This window comes from Buteo buteo, chromosome 2 (genome assembly GCF_964188355.1).
Source record: "Buteo buteo chromosome 2, bButBut1.hap1.1, whole genome shotgun sequence".
NCBI lineage: Eukaryota > Metazoa > Chordata > Aves > Accipitriformes > Accipitridae > Buteo > Buteo buteo.
The window spans coordinates 70680847-70704869 of NC_134172.1; the positions used below are offsets into that span (position 1 = coordinate 70680847).

At 46.2% G+C, this 24023-nt stretch overlaps 1 protein-coding gene across 1 annotated transcript in view; it reads left to right on the plus strand.

Moving 5' to 3' along the window:
- Positions 1-17005: 17005 nt before the first annotated feature.
- Positions 17006-24023, plus strand: part of SLC9A8 (solute carrier family 9 member A8) — a 31371-nt gene continuing 24353 nt past the window's right edge. The window contains exons 1-3 of the mRNA XM_075019060.1: positions 17006-17161; positions 17881-18059; positions 22536-22616. Of these exons, the coding sequence (XP_074875161.1) occupies positions 17154-17161; positions 17881-18059; positions 22536-22616 (268 nt within the window). The 5' untranslated portion in view covers positions 17006-17153. The remainder of the gene's footprint in view (positions 17162-17880; positions 18060-22535; positions 22617-24023) is intronic.

Here is a 24023-nt window from a genome sequence, read left to right on the forward strand (position 1 = left end):
CTATTTTGATGGCTCGGGGGTGCCCCAGCGTGAGCACGGTGCTCCGAGGGAGGGTACGGGCACTATTGCACCACACACAGTCTGGAGAGGCTGGAGCTGCATATTCACAGTGGTGGCACCAATGCAGTTGCTCAACTGCTGTGCGTGGGAGACCAAAGTGGCAGCTATCATTGCTCACTCCTGATGAATGCTGGCGCGACCAGGCTGAGCAGACATCTGGCAGGCCAAATCCTGCCCCCAGCCACGAGAGCACCGGAGCTGCGCTGGAGAGGGCGGCCAGGGGCTGCCTCGCACCCTGCAAGGAGCAAACCCACCTGCCCAGGAGTTGCCCTGAAGTCTCGGATCTTGGACAGGCAGTGCCACGTGCTCCCGAGGGCCAACATGGAGCAGGCAGGGCTGAGGAGCGCTGGCCGGCAGGGTTAGCAGCAGAGCCTTACGCAGGAGCTGACCCCAGAGCAGGCAGCCAGGTAAAAGGGCTGCCGTGGGGAACACAATCCTCAGTTTTGGGGTTTGAAACGGTCGTTAAAGGGCTGCTCCACTCTGCACATCTCTTACTGTCACTTTACACAGAGGCTCGATGTGGACTACCTAATCTGGGAGGAAAATCTTTGTTCTGCCACTTCGGCAAAGGACAGATTGTAGCAAGGATGTCACAGCCCTCGCTAGCACTTTGCAGTCTTTGTCACGGTCTCTGAAGTTTCTGGCACCTTCAGCCCCAATGGCAGAGACTTTCCAGAATAGACTCCATCCTGTGATTAGGAAAATGCCTCCATTTATAAAGGTGAGGGCAATCAGCATTGTACTGTGTCAGCCCTCCAGCTCTTCGGCGATGCTGTTTGCTTTGGATCTTCCCCAGAGTTTCTGCCACCAGACGGTTTGTGAGTGAAGTGGGAACCTGAGCTGTGTTGCTCAGAGAGACGTGGAGACTTGGGGTGGACTGGATGCTGACCAGCTCTCGGCTTTGCAAAAGCAATGTGCTCCCTCTATTTCTTACTAGAAGTCTCTTTGCAACATGGGGCTTGCTCCAGCTCCATTTAAAGCCAACACAGTGTCATCACCGGCTTTGAGCAGGAGCAGGACACAGAGGATGCATGCATAGTAGGAATGTAAATATTTTCTACATGTACACCCACAGACACAGCATATGCAATAAATACTCACTCAGCATATTGTTTGCTGTATGCCAGATCATAGACATAATTATTGATGCAGCAGGTTTTCAGAAAGACACAACAGGGTGTGTACTTAATTTGGCAATAGGAGCACACCTAAGTGGCCCTGGCATTTTCGGCTGGGTATTAGACCACTGCCACCCATGGGTGCTGCTATTTTATCTCGCATTGATGTGTTGGCCATAACAGAAAGGAAACCAAAGGCAGATATTTGTTTATTGAGATGGAAAAACTCCACCAAATGCTGCAAGGTGCTCCTTGCAAGCAGGATTACTGTAGACCAGTTCTCAGATTATGCTACACTTTCTTACAAGGCTATTAGGGCTCTGATCTTAATAGCACCCGTACACGTGCCTAACCATGAGGATAGCTCATTCTGCCACAGTCAACAGATGTGTCATAGCTCCCCAAAGGGGCAATATCGACAAGAATTATTTTGCAGAGCTCCATGTTCACTTGGGAGGTGGCTGTCGTCAGAAAAATAGGCTAAAATATTAAGCTTGTCATGGTGCTTTGCAGAGATTCAATTGATTTCGTTGCCTCTGTTTGCGTCAGCCCACCTCTGAAGGCTGATGATCTATCCCAGTCAAAGTGGACTTGCGCAAAGACTCATAAAGTGCCTTTGAGATCTAAATATTCTGTCAAGGGAATACATCAGGCTGTACTTTCCAAAATTTCGCAAGGAAGGAATCTTCAGCAGACAAGAGATAAAATTATTGTGTAATTTAGTGTAATTCATCCAGATTTTAAAATATAAAATATTTTTTTTTAAATAAAAAAAAATCTAAAACTTAACAAAGTCCCTGTCAAAAAGCTGTGACGATGGCTGGGCTGAAATACTGCCAAACAAACTGTGTGGGAGTCAGAAATTAAACAGGCCATTTTCAGCACACCAGGAGGTCGAGATGGGGATGGTAGGAAATTCTCCACTGGGGCCAGCCTTGTTTGTGGATGGTGTGGAAGAGTGCTGCTCTTCCCTGGTCTGCAAGGGATCACAAGGATGTTGGGCAAAACCAGATGAAAGGGCAGTGCAGGCAGAGGTGAAACCCTGCCTAACTCCTGCCAGGTGATGGGGATGGAAAAGAAACATCTGGACTATTCAGACACACAGCTGGATTTCAAAACTAACAGCAGAGGCAAGAAAGTGGGGTGAAATTCTGCCTCTGTTGAAGCCTCTGTAAAAAAGACTTCAGGACTTCACACCATGTAGAAATGTGACTGCCTTCCATAAATCTGGGGACAAGGACAACCAGGAACAAAAGAACATTTCAGAGGAAATTGCTTTCTATTAACTCATAATTACATAATGCAAAATTAACTCGCAAAGGCCAACAGCTTAATTGGATTCCCAAGAGAGGAAGACAGTTTCGTGGTGAATAAGAACCTTCCACAGCTACATTAAATATGGTGTTTCAAATACAGAATGTAAATTCTTCTGCTGTGCAGGAAAAAATGCCCATTGCCTTCAATAGCTACGACTGAAGGGATTTTAACCATTTCCACTCAATCACTGACCAGTGCCAAGCTACCCAGGTGACCCTATGAAAAAGCTCCATTCTGGACACCTCCTTGCACTTCCAGCCACACAGCTGAATCCTAATTAATTCTGTGAATATATTTGGATATTTTGCCAGAGTAAAGTATAAAGGCTTCCAGCCATCTTAACCTTCTTCCCAGCTTGGGCTTTGATTAACTGGAATAAATACTTAATCAGAAAGGCAAAGAACTGAACCTCTTGACCACCCAGGCATTGCTTCTGTAGTCATTGCCCTTTGATGTACAAGGAAAGGGCTTGTAGGACTTTCTTAAAACATGTGCAGCCTTTCATTTCTCTTAAATCATAGCAAGTTCGGGCAAGTTTGGGGGTTTGTCGCTCAGAAGCAGTGCGGTAAACATTGCACAAAGTGATTCCTGTTCATCTTGGTCCGATGAGGGGAGGTTTGCTTTGCCCTCCACAGCCAACAGGAGCTTGGGCATTTGTTTTCCAGGTCCATGTCCCCATGAAAACCATAGGGCTGGAAAGCTGGCCCTGCTGGCCCATGCTTGCCTGCAAGCTGCCAGCGGCTGCAGCAATCCCAAGCAGCAACTGCCTGGCTAAATGTTTGCTGTGATGAGCTGTAATGTAGCCGCGGGAAGAACTCCTCCTGGTCATGGCCACTGCACAGCTCTGTGGGAGCTGCCAGCTGCGGTGTGGTGGGTACCAGGCAGGACCATACTCTGGATATTTTCATCCTGTGTAGAGCATTGATGTGGTGCTGACATGAGCCGGGTAACATCGACACACTACGTGTCGGGCTCCACAGCGGTGACGGCGTCGGGTGAGAGAGGCACCCATTTCAGCCATGCACCCTTTCCCCTCCCCGTAACCTGCAATTCAACAGAGCACTCAAATACCTGCTTAAAAGTCACCGACTTCAGCAGGGCTTAGGCATGTGCTGAATCAAGGCTTAGGAAGCAGCTCAGCCCGTGAGAGCAATCTGCTAGAACCATCAACGCCGCCTTTCGGGTTCCCTGTCTTCTAGGCTTAATTACCGCCTGCTTTTGGCACTGGCACCATTTGTGCCGTATGCTTTTATTTTTCCCTAAAGGAGCATTTGCACCTTTACTATATTTATTTTATTCTGAGGAAATCCTAATGATTTTCTTTCATGCTTGATTTTGTTCCTGTTTGCAGTGGGACTCCTGCTGTCACTCTATAAATATCTGACTCTGAAGTCTTTGCAGGAGTGAGCGTGACTGAGAGCAGAAAAGGTGAAGTCAAGCTAAAGAGACCTTTACCAGCTCTAAAAACAGCTGCTGCTCTTGCTGCCGCAACTGATTTATACCTCATCTGGAGAACAACAGTTCAGAGCCCAGAATCGTTGCCTCCAATGATTTATTTGGCTGTGCTGGAGTTTGGCAACGTGCTGTATAATGTTTTTTGCATGGAAGTGTCACTCTGAGGGAGGTTTAATTGCTCTCAACATGGATGGTGATGAGAATGCCTTGGAAAAGCTATTTGCATACGTTTTCTCGAATGCCAAATGTGTAACTTCCTCCACGCTCAGGCAGTCTGAGGCTGCTTCCCTGCATTAGTCAGCTTCGCTGGGTGCCTCTGAAAAATTAACAACCAGAAATTCCCCAGCATGGAGCAGAAAGCAAAATTCGGGGCCAGTTGTTTTGAATGTAGGATCATTTGTAACAGCTAAAACAGCAGGACTCTGAATATGGGGTTGCAAACCATAAACAGACTGCCCCAGGCCCCCGGCATCCAGGCTCTACGGCCGACACTGCTTGCAGAAGTCCAGGGCGAAGCAAGGGCAAGGGCTCGGCACTGCCTGTTCCCAGGGTATTGGCTTGACTTGCTGAGCAAAAGAAAGTAAATGAGTGATTTCAACAGTACAGGGCCAGTGTCAAAGAGCTGAGCTGCCACCAAGGGCAGGGCACACACCTGCGCAGCGCAGCACCACTCGCACACTGTCTTTGCAGTACTGATTCTGGAAAACGCTCACCAGAGTCATCCCTCTGATGACCTTCACGCAAGGCCGGGAGGTGCCACACGCAAATTCCTTATCCTTCTTTCTCCATAGAATTCAAGGGCAAAGTATCTCTCGAGCGGCCTCGGAGGTTTACGCAGCATCAGTCACAAAAATCTGGTCTAAACAGATCTTTACTGCACCATATATCTCACTCCACAGGGCAGTTCATTTTTTTAATTACTTAATGCTTTGAAGCATCAGCTGTTGCCATAAGCAGGACCCTGCCTAAAGGAGTGAAAATAGGTATTGATTTAATGCCCTCAGTGCAAGGGATCCTAAGACACCTGGAAGCGACTTATTTTGGAACTGCAGCCACCCCCCTAGGCGAGCTTGCTGCCTGCCTGCATTTCCCCAGATACATGCTCTTTTTCAGCCTAGATGTTGTACCTGGAGAGAAGAGTTATTTACAGCAGTCCGGGATTTGCAGGCTGGTTGGCAGCGCTGTACAGCAGCCCCAGCTGTGCTGCCACACATAGCACAAATCAGGAAGAAGAAACACAGCATTTTTCTGTCCATCACACAGTGAACGTGCTGCAAGACCAACACCTTCTGGAAGCATCAGATTTGTTGTGGAGGTGCTGTGCAGCTGCGTACGTGTGTGTGATGGATCAGCACCTTTCGAGCGCGATAGATTTGCTGAGCGTGTACAAACCATCTGCCCAGGAAAGCCACAAAGAAAGGCACCAGTCCTGGTTCCCCACACAGGACAGCAGTGGTCCTGTTTGCCCGCAAAGAAAAATGGCAGTCATGTCAGGGTGGACCTTGAAAGAGGCAGAGCATTTCCTGATGGACACCACATTTCTGGTGCGACGGGGTTGTTTGTGCCAACCTGGATACCGCAACATGGCACCATTTGTGCTGCTAGCCAGATTTGGGTTTGGTTTGGGTTGGTTTGGTTTTACACATGTGGCTCTGTGTGTGTTGTGTATCCATCTGAACAACAGGAACAAGGGCTGCGATCCACGATCAGGCTGAGCCTGCTTTGATCCTCTGGGGAGCTCAAGATCTCAGCCCAAGCCCACACCAGGGTCTGTAGCTGACAGTGCAGAAGGACCCTGAAATGCAGGGCAGGAAAGGCGGAGCATCACCAGCTAGTACAGAAATGGTGGAAACTGTAGCAAAGCAGAATACAGTCATCTAAACTGGAATTTAATCAAAAGACCAGAGCTCATATTTGCTTGTTATGAACAACCTAAGTGACTACGTGAGGTAGCTACAGCCAGAAGTATTCCAATTGAAACTCAGGCTGAACTTTGTAAGAGCAAAAGTGGAAGTGGTAGTTTCTTTATTTCTTGCTGTCACCCAGTTAAAGCAGTGTAATTCTGTGGAATTTATGTGTCAGCCAAATGTCCTACCTTCCTGAAACACAAGCTGTAGGGTTCATTACAGGGTTTTACAGATAATACTACATGGCCTGTGATACAGAGGTGGCCAGCTGCAATGACCTAATTGGGTCTGCTGGCCCTAACTGCTCTGTGTCCCCAGACAATCACCACTTCATGATTCACAGGGAAAAGAGGTACTCCTTGCATTACCAGCATGACAGCTGGTTTCAGCCAGGTTCGCAGAGTTTCTCATCTTATGCAAGCTCTATTAGTTATTCACAACAGCTGACTGCAGCTAGCAGGCGAGTTTGCTAAGAACGGTGCCTAGTTACAACAACAAACCAGGCTTGGCTTTGCCATGGGCATATTTTTCTCAGATAAACCAAGAAAAAAAATTTTACAGTGTACAGTTCATTGTATGCAACCTGGATTTAAGCTGTTTAGTTTGTAAGGGTATTTTAAACTAAACAAACAGCTTTTTGTTAACATTTTCACTAGCGCTGCAGATTTCTAGGTTTAGAATAGCACTGATCGCTTTGAGCCAGTACCGCTTCGCTGGGACAGAGGTATGAGATGTTATACATCCTAGTCAGAACTCTGAGACCATGCAACCACTTTTCTGCCAGTGTCCCTGAAATTAATTGGAGTAAGTATCAGTCAAAGGCCTGACCCTCAGGCTTTCCCTTGGATTTCGGAGCAGGGGGAGCTGCTGGTTTACAGCTTCATCTCACCCTACAGCCAGGGAGAGACATGGGCAGCAGCATTATGGCAATGGGCAAGGCACCCACTTCAATCCGTGTGCCACGGCTGGATGGATGTGGAAGAAAGATGGAGTGGCTGGATCTACCAGAAGAGTAATTGCAGGGGTGAAAGGAGGCTGTCAGAGATGATCTCTTCTTGGAAAGAGAGGAGGATCCAAGGAGAATGGCCTTGCCAAGGAAAGAAATAATTCCTTTGCCCTCGGCTCTTGCTCTTTTTACAGCAGCTCTCCTCCTCCAGCACTGCCGGACAAGGTCCGGCTGGAGAAGCTTGGAGTTTCTTCAGAGGCACCGGTTGGGTGCTGTGTTTTGGATTTGTGACTAAATCAGTGTTGATAACACCCCGGTGTATTACCTACTGCTAAACAGGGCTGTCACAGCATCAAGGCCTTTTCTTTTTCCCACTCTATCCCCGCAGCGAGGAGGCTGGGGGCGGGGGGGGGGGAGAACATGGGGGTAACACACAGCTGGGATAGCTGACCCCCCGTGACCAAAGGGATATTCCATGCCATAAGATGTCATGCTTAGCAATAAAATCTCAGGCACAGGAGGAGGAAAGGGGGATGTTCGAGGTTATGGTGATTTTCTTCCCAAGTAACCCCTATGCGCTTCCCTGGGAACAGCCGAACACCTGCCTGCTGATGGGAAGCGATGAATGAATTCCTTATTTTGCTTTGCTTGCTCTTGCAGCTTTGCTTTGCTTATTAACCTGTCTTTATTTCAACCCACCAGTATTTTCTCACTTTTGCGCTTCCAAATCTCTCCCCCATCCCACTGGAGGGGAGCGAGCGACCGGGTGGGTGCTTAACAGCCCACCACAGCTAGATCGGTTTCCTTCATTCTTCCTTTTTGTTTCCTTTGTCATATATCCCCTCTTTCCTATGAGATAGTTACCACTCTTGCCAGTGTTAAATCTTTGTTATTGTTGCTTTTTCACTTTACCCCTCTTAAATCTGTACTTCTCCCCTTATCTCTACTCCAGGCTACAGGAGAAATGTTGCTCTATCCAGGGCAAGACAGGCCATGTGGCCACGGGAAGGGATACCCCTCTCTATGATATGCAGCCAGCGTGTTGTGTGTCAAAAGTGATTTGTGGAGTAGGTGTGAACAGGAGCTGTGTTGTATCAACAAAGCAATTGCTGTCCTGATGAGGGATTACAGAGATAACAGAAGCAGCAGAACATTCTTCTATGGAGACACTTCAGAGGAATGCCCATAAAAACCACCACCAGCTGCCTCTGATGGAAAGGAGACATGAGAGAAAGTGTGGTCTACTAGTTAGAGCAGGAGTCAGCACATTCAGATTATTATTTTTCTCTCTGCTGTCACTTTGCTGTATACTGAACTGGATACCTGCATCATTTCAGCTGTGAAACTTCTCTCTTCCAGCAGAGGCACCACGGACAGGGTAACGGAGCCTACAAAAACATCTAGGTCCTACAGCTTGGATTCCCAATGATCTGCTAAACAGCACCGGGCAGAGATCTCTGTCTTTCTGGCTATATCCAGGCTACGGAGCAGAAGCAGGTTGGAGGCTGGGAAGACCCAGCTGATGGGAAATCTGTGTGCACACTATCATTAAATCACACTTTGGAGTGCCCACCCCAGGTGCCTCCCCATGTCCCAGCTGCCTTTGCTGTGCCATCCCATTACTGGCAAAGGGCAGAGAAGACTGGCATCCTTCTTGGAAGGGCCCTGCATTGCCTCCTGCAAGGGCTGGCAGGTTTCAGAGGCAGCTCGAGAGCAGGCTGCTCATGTGAGCATGAGGTGACAAGTCCTGGGAGTGCCCAGCAGCTCCAGGCTATTGCCATGAGCAAGAAATGCAGTTTTTTGTACAGTTGTTCTCTTTTCCCATTGCCATTTGTTTGTAGACATGTCACAGCAGATGATTCTCACCAGTACAACGGATACTTGGACTCATTTGGGGCTGGTACCAGTAACTGTAATCCAGCTAACAAAACACTCTGTTTATCAGAGTTGTCACAAAGCTTTGTTAATTCCCACTGACAGAAGGGCTTTCAGGGTAGTCTGTAATAAGGAAGGAGGAAGAACTTTTAATTTATATGCCAACAAGAATGCAATCTAGAGAATACCTAAACATTGCCTGCAACAAAAAGGTCTTCAGCATTAAAAACAACCCCCAGCGGAGGGGCAGGGTGTGAAGGACTGCTGTGGGAGGGAGGAAAGCAGGGGACAGGCAAGGCCAGGCTTCCTGAAGCTGGTATTTGGGTTTCACCTCCCGGGTGATGAATGGCTTCTCTCTGGGAAGTAACTGCCGCCTGGCCACCAAGGGCAAAGGCGGACACAACACTCATGGTTGCCCCCAGCGCATGGACCTACATCCAAGGAAGCTGGTGCCAGCCAGGTCCAGAACAGAAAAGGAGGTGGCTCTGCTCACAGCCCGATGCAAACGGGGGACCGGCTGCCAGAGGAAGCTGCAGATACTATAAGGTTCCACTATTTCAATACAGTGAAGAGTAGCTGGAGAGGCTATCAGGAGCAGGACTGCATCTGCTTGCCCTGTTCTTTGTCTGTCAAGATGTCTGCTTACAGCCTCTGCTGGCTTTTTGTAGAGGAAATGGGGGTGTTGTTTTTTAAATTCTAATTCTTCCCTGATCATAACTGATTTTTCCATTCTCGGTTATTTTGTTTGTTTTTCTTAATTCACAAATGATGGTTTCTACTGCTGGCTTCTTTTCCTGTCATTCCCTCTACACATGCACACGTGCAAAGTGCCATCAAATCCTGGGATGGATACACATGCACCAAATATATAGATACACTCCAGAAACCACACCTGTGGCAAGGTGTGGGAGGCTTGAACTTGCAATGCTTGTTTGAAATTAAGCATTGAACAGCCCTTTAACGAAGAAACTAGATTGACTTGAGGAAGACATTCAGGAAGAAATGGAAAAGGGCGGTACTTTGTCTTCACTGCCTTCTCTCGCCTCATTTTCCAAGTGTGCAGAAGCGTTCAGAGGTCACTGCTGGAAAGAAGACCCAGGGCCTGTAGGACCTGCTGGTCTGACGCACTGCGGCTGCATTCCTGGGCCTGGCAGAAACATGACCGTGGAGCTGCATCATGCTGGGCTCCAGCCTGTGGTGCGGTCAGCCCATGTGTCTGGTTGCCTGTGGTGGCCAGAAAGGTCAGATAAGTAAGTGGTGTTAGTGAGAGCCATCTGTGCTGGTAAACAATCAGCAACCTGTTTACTGGGAGATTAGGGTGAAAAAGTGGGAGCAGATTTCCCCAGTCTTTGTGGGTCTTGAGATAAAGTGTTGGTCAGAGGGCAGATGGTAGGGGACTCTGTGAGATGTGCTTCCCAGCTCACCTGTTGACTTGCTGTCCGTTTCAGGGCCGTTTCTCCAGCCTCTCTGTGCCTCAGTTTAGGCACTTGTAAAATAGCAACTGCCTCCTGCCTAAGCCTGTCACTAAGCATAACCCATGCATGCTGGGAGAGTCACATCTTGAGACAGAAGGGCCATCACACACTGCTGCAAGAGTAGACTCAGATGAGTCACAGCACACAAGCACAGCACCAGCTCTGAAACACATGAAATGCCTGAGTTCTCAGTCCAAAAAAAAATTCACTGTTTAAAGGCAAAACCTAGGGAGGACAATTCTTCTATGTCCTGTGTCTGGGGCAGCACCTCCTGGCCCCACTAAATAGTGTCTGAACCATTCACCCAGCTGACCCTGTCTGTTGGGAAGCTGGCGAGCTCTGTGGATGGGGACTGTCCTCTGTGTCTGCCTATCTGGCAAAGCAGTTGTCAGTGCATGGCAGGGCACAAGCCAGTAAGAGCAAGCATCTGGTGTCAATAATGAGGAAATGAGATTCGGGTTGGGAGGGCTGCAAACAGGGCTGGAGAAGTCAGCCATCGCTTCTCAACAAGGTACTCCTCACACCATCCCCATGTCCACGGCAAGAGAGGAGTTCAGCCTCCTCAGCCCATGTATTCAGCCAGTTGACTAGCAGTGCCAGCAGATGACATGACAGTGTCCTCAGGAACATTTCCTCTCGGTGCCCTCTGGGTCCCTGTTTCCAAGGGCTGATCCCATTTGTTTGCATTTCAGACTGATCACAACCTTTGGTGACTGGCTACAGCAGCACATCTTGCTGGGCACTGACTACAGCCATGAGATGTGCTTCCCTCCGTCACTGCTTCCTCCTGGATAAACTCCAGATTTAGCATGTCAAAACCAGATGAAACATGAAATGAAAAACAAACAAACCAAGCATCCAATAGTTTCAAACAACAAATACCAAACTAACAGGAGAGACATTATCTGCTGAGAACTCACGCCTGGAATTTGCCTCTACATATATTTGTTTATATTTATACATATAAGTGTGTGTATATGTATGCACACACACATATGCCTACTGCATATATCTAGAGAACAAGAGAATAAGATGCTATATATACTAAGATACATTAAGAAGATATAAAACCAAATCTATATAGTGAAGGGTTTAAAACAATTTTCAGCATTTCATCAGTCAGCCTAAGAGAATCCTTCCCATCTGCCCAAAAGCAATAAAGCAAGCAAATTACATGGCTGACTCTTTCCCTACCTTCTTAGCAGCATGCCTAAGCTTTGCCTGTATAATAAATAGATGTCCTGAGTTGATAACAAAGATCATTCATCCTTCCTTTTAAAGTACCATCAGTTCTCTCAGTCTCATACTGGACTGCAGTAAAATTGAGAGAAGGGCGTAGGAGGAGATGATCTTTTTGCACAGAGGTTGTTTTCAGGTCAATGCAGCTCCCCAGCATTCACATCCCAGCCTGCCAACATCTTCAGAAGCTGTGATGGGACCGATCCTGGGGGATGATGAAACCCCCAAAAGGCAGGTCTTTTGTAAGCAATAAGTGCCCTGTTGGCACTTTGGTGCCGTAGCCATAGGCATTTCCTCACATGCAGCCTACAGATACTGACATTTTAAGGTCACTGCTGATTTCGGTATTGCTGATACTGTTGATCTTGTCTTACGTCTTTGAAACCCCAGGCTCATCTCATTGTTTGGCCTATACCATATTCCACACCAGAATCAGGACCTGGCTTCGGGTGAGCTTAGAGCTGAACCCCTCTCCGCACCCCAGGAAATATTTTATTTTTACTATAAAGCCAAGCTATGAAGGTGATGGGCATATTTAAATACTTGTAGGATAGTTCTAGAGTAAATCTAGGTGAAGCACTTCCACCTTCCCTACAACATCTGGCAGCATCCTCCCATCGTCTAACTACACAATGCTGCAGAAGGAAGTTCAGTGCTCTCTATTTCAGAAAGACTTGAATTAAGGGTGACTTCAACCTCCCTGAGATCACTGTGTTTGTAGATAATCTAACAGGCTAACCCAGATGTCTCCAAGTCCAAAGACTGCCATAACTGCTAAACCAAGTCCCTAGAGTAAATCTGGCATGCCCTTGCTCCTAAAAACCCACAGCCTCCACTTCTAAGAGAGAACAAAGTCCTGTGCCTTTAAATCAGTGCCTTTCCCTATGTTTCCAGCACAAAGTTACAGCTGGTCACTTACTCATCTGTGCCGGCCCTCAGTGTTCCACATAGCTATCTATTTAGGCTGCCCTGTATAATTTAAGAATTAAAACTAAACACTATATTACCTACAGCCACATCATCTTAGATGAGCTTCAATGACTGTGAAATTCCTGGGATCTATTAAAAGCAACAACCAGCGCACACATTAATCAACAGATGCTCAGTAGCTGTGCATCACAAAACCACAAGTGAGAAGCAGGCTGAAAGGCCTCCTGCCAAAATGATTACTTTCTGTTGCAACCAAGTCCTTGGAAAACCACCTGTACAGTGATGCTAGACAGGTGTTTGGTTCACTAGTTACCTCAGTGGTAGTAAGTCTGACTTACCCCTTCTCAGTGGCAACAACAGGTCAAGCAAGCAGTGGTATTTTCTGCTGATGAGTCAGAGATGAGACATGAAAATTGCCATCTCTTCATATGGAACATTTTAGGTGTTATAATTTGATATCACCTGTGGTTAATTCACCCGTAGTGCGCTGCCCTGAGGGATGACCACTTCAGTGGAAATATAACAACTCGCTGTAACTGACCAACTGCACCTCCCGGTACCGGGGGTTTCCTGTTCTCACTTACTCGCTCAACCCAGCAGCCCTTGATGCCTCCAGCCACTCTGATGCTCCCCCTCCTACAGGGGTCCCTGGGATCCTTGTGCTCCTTCTACCTTTTCCCTTTTTCTTCTTTTTTTTTCCCTTCAGATCCTGGCATTTGTGAGGTTCAGTCCTGGGTTTGTGTTACTCTAAGTTCCCAGGCTTCTACTTTCCTGGCTCAATCCTCCTTCCTTCCATGTCCCTTCCTCGACCCTTCCCTTGGCCCCCAACACCCATGTGTGGTTCCCCTTGGCCAGGGCCAGCAGCCACAGAGAGGAGAAGGTCAGCTCACATCCTGAAGAGTTACATCTGCATTCATCCCTTTTCTACATCAATCTCTCATGATTAAAAGCACATGACAACTACAAGGCCAGTAAAGCAAAACAAGCGTGGAGTTTCCTGATTATGCCAGTTGAAAGATTTAAGGAACAAAAACAACTGAAAAAACGAGGCCAAGGCCAAAACCAAAAAACCCCAAAACAAAAGCAAAGAAAAAGCAACAAGAAAGCAAAACAGCTAAAATTTCTGGCTTTCATTCTTAGGCCAAATGACCTACTCTTCACGCCAAGCAAAACTCGAGTAACCAGGAAAGATAGTTTTAAGATTTTCTTTATTCTGCACCAGCCTGGTGCAGAATTGAACACCACTCTGGTGACAACTGCAAGAGCCCATTGCAACAGGTGAAGTTTACACAGGACTCTAGCCATGCCCTTTTCCCTGACCGACACTGCTGCAATGGCTCTACATCATCCACCATTTGCTGATTTGCTTTTAAGAAACTTTGCCCTTGCAGACAGATGCAGCTACTCCTTTTAACCCAGAGCAGCATAGGCACAGCTGTAAGATATGGAGGAAAAGGGGCTACAGGGAGGAGGAGCAGACTTCCGTCAGAGCTGCACAACAAAAGAGGCACCAGTTATTAAATGCAACAAGGGGGCTTCCAGCTGCACAATAGGGAAAAAGTTCTTCACCCTGAGAGTGGTGCAGCATGGGGACAGGTCTCCCAAAGCAGCTGGAGACTCTCCATCTTTAGAGATTTTCAATATTTCTCTGGACAAGGCCCTGACCAACCTCCTCTGACTTTGAAGCTGGTCCCACTTTAAGCAGGCGGTTAGACTGGAGCCCTCCGGAGGTGTTGTTCAATGATTTTTTTTTCTCTGATTTCTAGGTGGACAGGATAAGGACTGGGCGAGGAGGGCTGGGCTGCACATCACGGGAGCTTCTTCCTGTCACCCAAAGCACAAGCTGTACAGCGCAGAAGCAAGATGCATATGGCCCCCACTGTCCTTCTCTGCCACATTCCCACCCACCAGTTCTCCCCCAATTTCACTACTTTCAATTTCACTGGGCTTCCCAGAAAAGCAAAAGAAAAACCCCCAAAGTCATTATGACCTAAAACCATGCAAATTTGCAGAAGACCAATTTCTTTTTAGAAATGTTCTCAAGGGAAACACTGACAATTCACCTTTTAGTGACCAGCTACTTACAGCAATCTAGAGTGACCTGCACCAGTCTCAGTTCATCCTGAAGTGACCCTCCATATCCCTCTGGTGCTTTGACACAGCACATTTGGAGTAGTTCACAAATACTGGAACTGGTCAAGGCTTGGCAAACTTTGCATTTTAATTTTTGCACAAAAAAGGAAGACAGTGTTCATAAGGAAACTTCCTCTGTTTCACCAGCTGAAGTGTAACCCATTCTGGATCAAGCTTCATTATTTAGGGATGAAGTGCTGTTCATAATCTCCACTCCAGAGCATTGTGAAAACTGAGATCAAAGAGCAGAAGCACCTGAGCTTCTGACGTGTTGGAGGCCTACAGTCCCCCCAGTTTCCAAATGCAGTAAGATGTGCATATTACCTCTGGAAATCAGCTGAGAGCACCTTGCAAAGTGCCATCCTCGTTTTTCACTGGCACCAGTGAGTTTTAAGTGCACCACATCACATGTGCCTAAGCTGAAGTCATGCACTCTAAACTGTCCCAAATGCTACTGGGATGGAGAGAATGAGTTAAAGCAGATGGGGCTTGGCAAACTGCAGATTGTCGGAAATTAGCCAGTGTGGAAAAAAAATTTGGTTATAACTGTAGTAAGACTAAGTAGGTCACCAAAAAACAACATCAGAAGATGAGAGCAAAGAAGGAGGTGTGGGTTCAGTCTCAATACAGGAAACCAGACATTCTCCAGCTCTGCCTCACCTGTGACACAAAGAAAAAAACAGCTGCTGCCCAAATCTCACTGTTTTTTAAAACTCATGCATGTTCATACCTATTTGAATGGCCTTCACTTTCATTTAAACAGATCACATGAGTGTCAGTGTGTCTGTGCCATAAATCTACATTTTTGTTTTGATTAAATGGCACAGCTGATATTCTAATGGGCCTCCAAAAGGACCTGAGGGATACAAACCAATATGTCTGTTTGTACAACCCCCTTTTTTTTCCCTGAGGAAGTCAAACCAGAAATTAACAGAAACGCATGTGATGCTGTTATACTATTTGTTTCCGTAGTGCCTGTCATCTCAGCATCTCAAACTTTCACAGACTGGATGTATGTATGTCCATGACTGGCTTTGTAAGCTGGGAGGTGCTAATTAGCCCCATTTTCAAGGTAAGAACTGATACATGGGAGAGCTTAGAGATCCAAGTCACAGCAGCAGCCTGTGTCAGAGGAGGGCATTTGAAACTTACACCAGATAAGGCCGACAACTCAATGATATTTTAATTCAAGATTATTTTGACACTCATTTTGCAGCAGTGGCTTTCTGATTCAGCTTGATGGTAACTTGATAAACGCTAATTTGATACTTTCTTTTTGCTGTAAGGCTAGGCTTTCAGTCCGTGGTTGAGCAGTGAAAGCCAACCATGGATCAGCTGTGCACATACCCAGGTCTGCTCAGCCAGCAGGAAAGGGTTAGGGGAGCTGCAGGTTGAACATGTCTTATCTAAAAAGTCAGGATCCATTTCCTGCTTTTAGGCACCACACAATATTTTGATGTGATGCTTCAGCATACTTCTGCAGTCATTATACCCTGGGTTCCAGCACACCCTCTGAAACAATAACCCTGTGCCACCATGACCTCAGTCTCCATTTAAGCACGAGGGGTTACTTATGAGCTTGGGTAGTGGCAATCGAAGGGCAAGGAGCCACCAGGCAATGACAGTTGAGGGACAAGGAGCTGCTGGGCGATGGCAGCTGAAGGGAAAGGAGCCAGGCAATAGTGTCAGGGAAGGAGCTGCCAGGTAACAACTGAGGGACAAGGAGCTGCTGGGCGATGGCGCCTCTGAAGGAACGTGATGGGCCGCTTGGCAACAATGGCGACTGAGGGACAAGGAGGTGCTGGCTGATGGCGGTTCTGAGGGACACGATGCCCGGCAGCAATGGCGACTGAGGGACACGGAGCCGCCGGTGGGTGATGGCGGTTCTGAGGGACACGATGCCCGGCAGCAATGGCGACTGAGGGACACGGAGCCGGTGGGTGATGGCGGTTCTGAGGGACACGATGCCCGGCAGCAATGGCGACTGAGGGACACGGAGCCGGTGGGTGATGGCGGTTCTGAGGGACACGATGCCCGGCAGCAATGGCATCTGAGGGACACGGAGCCGGTGGGTGATGGCGGTTCTGAGGGACACGATGCCCGGCAGCAATGGCGACTGAGGGACACGGAGCCGGTGGGTGATGGCGGTTCTGAGGGACACGATGCCCGGCAGCAATGGCGACTGAGGGACACGGAGCCGCCGGAGGGTGATGGCGGTTCTGAGGGACACGATGCCCGGCAGCAATGGCGACTGAGGGACACGGAGCCGGTAGGCGACGGCGGCTGAAGGCCTGTCCGCAGCGCGAGCCTCCAGGAGCACGGGGCGCAGGGTGTGGCCCTGAGGGCGGGCCATCCCCGCCGGGCAGCGCGAGAAGGGTGACATCACACCGCGGCCCCAGCCCATGACGACGCCGCGCCGTCACGCCACGGCGGGACACCGCGCTGCCCTGCGCGCGCGCAGCCGCCCCCGCTCTCACGTGACACCCCACCCTCCCCGATCACGCGAGCGCTTGAAGGACGCCGGCGGCAGGCAGCCGCCGTGTACGCATGCGCGCTCTCGCCCCCCCGACCCTCCCCTTTCCTATCATAGAGATTGCGGACGCGCCCGCTAGAGTGTCGCCTAGGAGCCCCGGAAGTGGCTGCGTGCGGGGCGGCTCCGCAGGAGCGCGGTGGGAGGTTTAAGCCGGCGGCCGGCAAGATGGCGGAGTGAGTGTGGTGGCGGGGGGGGGGCGCGGGCGGCAGGAGGGGTCGGGCCGCTCCCCTTCCCCGGGCCCTGCTGGCGGGAAAGCGTCGCCTCCGTGGCAAGGCCTCGCTGCCGTGTGCCCGACGGGCGGTGCCTTTCCCCTCAGCAGGGTCTTGCGGGGGGGAGAGGGGGGGCAGTGTGTCCCCAGCCCCTCGGTGCCGGCCCCTCCGTGTAGCGGGAGCAGCCCGACGGGCTGTGCCTACCCCTGGGCTGAGGGCTGCAGCGCGGGCCCCTGGAGGGGGTCCAGGAGCATCCTGCCCACGGGAGGAGGAGGGGGGCCCTGAAGCGGCCCTGCGCGGCGGGGAGGGCTATGGGAGCTGGCAAGTACAGTCCCTGCGGGTGCCGTCGGTCTGGCACTGCGGGTTTGTTAACACTCGGTAGGTTAAGTGGGCTAGTTCGTTCTCTCTGTGTCAGGCTTTCACCTGCATCCCAAGCTGTAGTGCAGAATATTTGGTGTATGCTGTGCATGAAAGAACTCGGCAATAATCAGCCTCATGAATCTGAGCTTCCAGTATTTGTCTGTAATCAGAGTCCACTTTTAAAAGACAACCTTAACGTATTGGTCACTGGCACAAATTCAGTGTGATCTGGTGGTTGTTTCATGTGTGCGTGTCTTTTGTAGGCTAAGTCTTTATAATGCTGTTCCCATCCAGTATAATCACGTATTATATTATCCTGACAGGTCTGCAAATGCCACCCATGAAGTCATCAATGTCACCCTCCACGCTACGCTGGCTGCTACTACCAAATTGGTGGTACCTACACCTGCTAAACCTATCCTTCCAGTTCAGACTGGAGTCCAAGCACAGCAAGAGGAGCAATCTAGTGGCATGACGATTTTTTTTAGTCTTCTTGTTTTAGGTGAATGATGAACTGAAAAGTCTTTTAATCTCTGTTAATCATGCTCTGTATCTGAGGACATAGGCCACCTTTCAAAATCATAGCATTTTATTTCTCCTCTGGTTTTCTCTCTATGAAGTGGAATATTGTACAGGCACAGGGATTTAGAAAGTGGAGTATATAACTGCCTGAACCTCCCAAACCTGTGGAAAGCTGAGGACCATTGCAAACCTTTTCACCATGGTCTCAAAGTGCAAACAACCTGTTTAATTGTCTTTGCCTTCTTTATCAAGCACATGGCATATGTTCATGTTTGAAAAAGGACACTGTGAGAATACTCCATGGAGCTTGCAGCTGTGTTTGAGGACAGTGTACTAGATAGATGTCAGTTTAACTACTCCTAGCACTTCTGGACAGCCTCCAGATATTCTGTTATATAAGACAATAGAAGGCAGGCAGATTTACATGCACAAGGACTAAAGTTCAGTATCTATTCTTCTGGCTCTCCTTACTTTCTTACATTCCTGCAAGAGTGCGATAATAATATGCAGATTGCCATAATTATATTAACATTGTTGTACATATATAGACATTTTGAATGGCAGATGTGTGCCCAACTTTTCTGTAAGTCTGGGCTGTTACCTTTCTTTAATAGAGTGTAATTATCTCTCACCATCTGCTTAGAGAGCAATGCTGTAGTCAAAACTAACAGTCACAAAACTTTCATGGAGGGTTAAGGGTTTGTCTGTTTTCCTTCGTCTGTTTATGTGCTTGGTTCCTCCAAAGCAAGCTACACTGAGAGACTTTTTCTGTGACAGATGGGTCACCTAGTCTTCTATGTGGTTATTCTTTGCAGTAGCAAACGGAGAAAATAATAGGTATGGAGTTGGCAGCAATGCAGAAACTTCTGCAAATCATTTGGGCTTTAAAAAAAAATGTCTCCTATAAATAACTATTAAGTGCAGCAAAAAGTAGAAGGCTTCTGCTTATTTTTAAAGTATCTGTTTGTCTTCAGAGAGGGTTAACGTTTTCCCAGAGGTCAATGGCATATTAGAATTTGAACAGAAATGAAAGACCAAAGCAAAATGCGGTAGATCAGAAGACTTCTAAGATGAAAATAAAATTTCTGAATATGTGTGTCTCATGGATTTTAAAAGGGCCATTCATGGTAAAATTGTATTCCTAGGACTTAAGAGCAGAGCTATGACTTTTTTGGCTGTGTTCTGCCCTATTTATGCTAGTCTGATAACTTAATGGTTCTTAAAAGCATCACCCTCAGGACAGGGGAGTTCCCTGAACAAAGTAAAGCCAGTATAAAAGCTTCTTGTCCATAGTTATTCCCATTCATAATCTCTGATTTAAGAGTGTAGGAAGGGTGAAAATGAATGTGTATACCATAATCTTAAATCTGGATCTCATGAGCTGTAAAATGGTCTTTAGAATGTTCTAAACTGGAATAGACCCAGAAGCAGATCTGTTCTGAGCTGCATTGTGTCAAAGCCAAGCCCCAAATTTAAAGTGCCTGAAGTAGCATGAGTTAGTCTCTGACCCCAGATTTCTATGGTTCATTTATCTGTTCAAACACCACTTTGCTTTCAAAGTCATACCTCTGTTCTGCCATGTTCATGTGATCCATTAATTCCCTTCTGTTATGTTACATGCTTTTACTGTGCTCTTCCTTAAGGGGACACTGAAATGTTCTTTTACCCTGTCCAGAACACTGCTTTTTCCAGCCTCTTGCCCAGTTGTTATACTCCTGATACATGCAAGTGCTTGAAGCAGATGATATGCTGCCAGATACAAACTGAGCAGTCTTATACAAGGAATGGGTGACCAACAGCTAAAGAATGTACCAGGCTGCCATAATACTTAAGGTCGTGGGAGTTACTTCATAGACTATGGTTGCTTTTTGTTTTGTTGCCAAAGCAAAGTAGTCGAAAGCTGGTAGGAAGGAGATGGTGATTAGATCTGCTAAATAGAAAGCATGTTTGTGCTTGTGTTGGAGTTTGCTGGAAGTCCGAAATGTCCAGATGCCTTTATGGATCTATTCCAAAGAGCAGTATCAAATGCTCTTAACACAGTAATCCTAGATGTCTTTACTGGATGCATATTTTTCATGTTTAACAGGCAGGAAATTGATACGAAACTCAATAATACTGATTGACAGGTGAATAAAAACTTTGCTTAGGATATCATAAAGATTGGTGGAGTGGAAGTGGGGTAAATGGGGAAGGGAGCCCTGCCAATCTTCATGGATGGAGCCATCCCTGCTCATCACTCCGAACCCACAGCTTTGGCCCTGAACAAATTACATGCCAGTAGTTGAGCAAATATTACTGTTTTTCATGAGTCCTTGCTCAGTTCATAAGCCCAACCCTCTATTCATGTGCACATCAGTGAAATGCTCACCATGTTGTGTATGAACTGTGTGTACGAGATAACAAGTGGGAGAATACAGGTGTCAGTGTGATACCCATTCCTTAGCACTGTGTTGGAGAACAGGACGATGAAAAGTGGTATTTGTTTTTATGAGGTTTGTACTTGGTTTTGTGACACTGTATAGTAAATACAAATCATGTTGTAGACCCCAGTAGTTCACAGGTGGCATGATCCAGCAAACCATGTCAGTGCTCAGAACTACTTGTGGGCCATTTTGCACCTTTTCAGGTTGTAAATTGAAAGCATTCTTCTGAACCATCTGTGAGTGGCTGTTTGGTTTTTAGTTAACTAGAAGGAGCTGTTAAACCAAATCACTAAGAGCAGTTCCAAGAAGCGAGTTCATTCCCAAGTTCAAAATGTGTGCTGCTGTAGTGTGGCCTGGCACTGTGCTGCCCACACTGAAATAGGGTGAGAGTCACGGACGCAAGGCACAGAGTAAGAAGAATGAAGATTCCGATTGCAGTTATGACTAGGTTTGCCAAATACACAGTTTAAAACAGTCTCTGCTGCGATTAACAGGCCACAATTTGATTCCAGTATATAAGATGCTATTGACTTTGCTTGAGCTTCGGTTGCTTTCTGACAAAGCACAAGCAGTAATACTGCTTATATCCCAGGCCGCTGCAAAATGATTTGTTAGCAAATAGAGCGAAATACATGTATTACAGACATGCAGGCCAGATGTTGTTTCTTTGACCCTTTGTTGAGCTAAATTAAAATGGGAGAAGAATTGTGGTTTTCAATGCTTTTAAATTTCAATGCCGGGAATATTCAGATCAAAATTGTTAGGAATTTAATAATCCAGGATTATCTGATTCTTATAGATAAGTTTCCTGTCTACAGTAGTTCTAAAAGAATCAAGTGGTATCTTCCAACTATATCCACAGGTGGTACTCAGATCTGCTATAGATGCTTTGTAATTTGCCTTTACCATTGGCATAGAGGCTGTGATGGCATTTTCATATTACTGTAACCTTCATTTTTGTTGTGAGATATAGACTTTCTCCCAACTGGGTGAAATACATTACTACAGTACAAAATTCAGTTTTTAAAAATAATAAGTGAATGTTGCATCAGGTTTAAATTCTAATTATTTTTAACTTCAAGCCAAATCTGTTTTGTTTTTTTCCACACTGGTCCTTTCCCCTTACTGGTTTAAATTTCAGCAATGCTTAGCAGTAAATGTCTTTTGCTGATTTGGGTAAGAATTTGGCCGATGCTTATTATGAGAACCAGGATATTTAAATGGTTACCCATTCTGCAACCTCGTAGCCCCACTGAATGGGAGTTGCAGAGGGTATGAAGCCAGACTTTTCTGAGGTGCACAAAAGAACAAGAAGCACCAGTCACAACTTGCAACAAGGGAAATATGGATTGGAGAGAAGAGGAAAATTCTTCATCGTGAGAATTAAGCACTGGAACTGGGGTTGAGAGAGTTTTTGACTTCTTTATCTTCAGAGACTTGACTGGACAAGGCCCTGGGCAACCTTCTTTGACTTTAAAGTTAGCCCTGCTTTGAGCAGGAGGTTGAACTAGATGACCTCAAGAGATCCCTTCCAATGTAATTTTACTGATTCTGAGATTATCCATTTGGGTAAAGCCCATCTGCTCAGAGGAACTCAGATATGAAAGTGTGTAGCTTTGAAATTTTAATTAAGGCCATGTGTACATGTATGTTTTATTTCAAAATTACAAAATATTTACCAAAAACTTTTATTAAAACAGTCTATTCTGTATAACTGACATTTTTTATAGCTACTGCTCAAATACAGTTTTCTTGTAAGCTGACTCAGGCTCTAGAAGTACTAATACTGGTATTTTTAGAAGATAATTTTAAGTCCTAAAATTTGCCTTAGTTATTTTCTGTCATTTGTAGATCCATTTACGTACTTCAGTGAGAATTAGGTTTGAACTAAAATTTGGTTGCTTGCATTGGTGGATTTCTACTAAATCATTAGGTGAAGTTTTGCTGTGTGTATTTTAGAAATACTACTTAAAAGTATATTTTATTCTCTTCTAACAGTTCTAAATCTGCAATTTATTTTTTTTCCTTCACAGCTATCTGCATCATATTGGTGCATTTACTGATAAAATACCGACTTCACTTTTTACCAGAGAGTGTGGCTGTTGTTTCTTTAGGTGAGTAACCATGATGTTTTTATATTGAATTTGTGTTAATTCAGGGACTCTCAGTAGTCTGTACTTGAAATAATGCTCTGTTGTGTGTTAACCATGACTAGAAAGATGCAGCAAACTGGATGCAGTGCAGAAAACAACCAATTCATAGAATTAAATTCGTGGAAGAAGCATGGAGCATATGTGCAGAGACTGGCCCAGTAAAATGACACATACAGGCACTATAGGGTTGTCACTACATAAGTACTTTGCCAGCTTTCTCTATTTTGGCATCTGCACTGTAGTACAAGATACTGCAGCACTCCCTGGCAGCAGGGACCTGGCCTTCCCTTTGTAATGGTAAATGTGTTTGTATTACTTTCAGTAAAATTCTGTCTGTATGTGATTTTAATCTAGCTGGGGACTGTAATTGTATCCTGAAAACTTGCCTTTACTGGTAGATACTTAACTATCCCTGTAGTACCATGACAAGAGCTCTTCCTATGACTTAAGAATGCCACCCTTAATGAAGATCAAGTGCTTACTTAATTTCAATTAAATTTGGAGTATTTCTAAGCCTGTAGTTTTATGTTAGGGTAATTTAATTCATTTGTATGGTGTTGGTCCTGATTTATAAATGTGTAAATGAGGAGGAAATCAGGCCAAATACATTTATTATTTTCTGTACATACTGTCTAAGACAATGTTTAAAGAACCTGGTCTAACTAATCCCAGCAACAGTTTTTCGGTTGTCTCTATAACTTGCTTACTAGAATCTGTGGTATTTTTGCTTCTATTACTAGTGATAATTTCACTGACAGCAATTCTAAAAATACAACTAAAAGAGAAGGATGCTTAGCTGTAAAACTAACGTAGTGTGGAGGAGTATAATACTTGTTGAGCAGGTAGATTTTTGTCTTTCTCCTGGGCTTTGCCCACTGTACTTTCTGGAACCTTCTCTCATCTCTTAACTGTATTTTCACACAATTTTGCAGTGGGAGGAAATAAGCTTTCTGGTGCTTGTCAGTACCTTATGCTTTCTGGAAAACAGGAATCTTCTTGCATCTTGGGTGCTAGATTGAGAATATCTTAGAGCTGTTACTTAGCAGAAAGAAAAACATATTTTCCTACAGGCGTGACTCCCTGAATTTTTAGATAACTCTGTCTGGTGCAGACCACATCACATTACTAGCATAGTAGAAGGTGTTGAAGCTTAAAGAGACATTCACTTGCAAAGTCATATTGAGTTTTGATGTTTCTGTGCAGCTGAAAAACAAATAGACCTGTAAGAAATCTGTCATAATGCTGGTATGGATTTCCTGGGTGTTGCATGCACACCTTATCTTTGTAGGAGCAGCATCTATGAGACTTTTGTGTGTTTATGCTTCTGTCTATCATAGTATGACATAGAAAGATCAGAGCTGCTGCAGA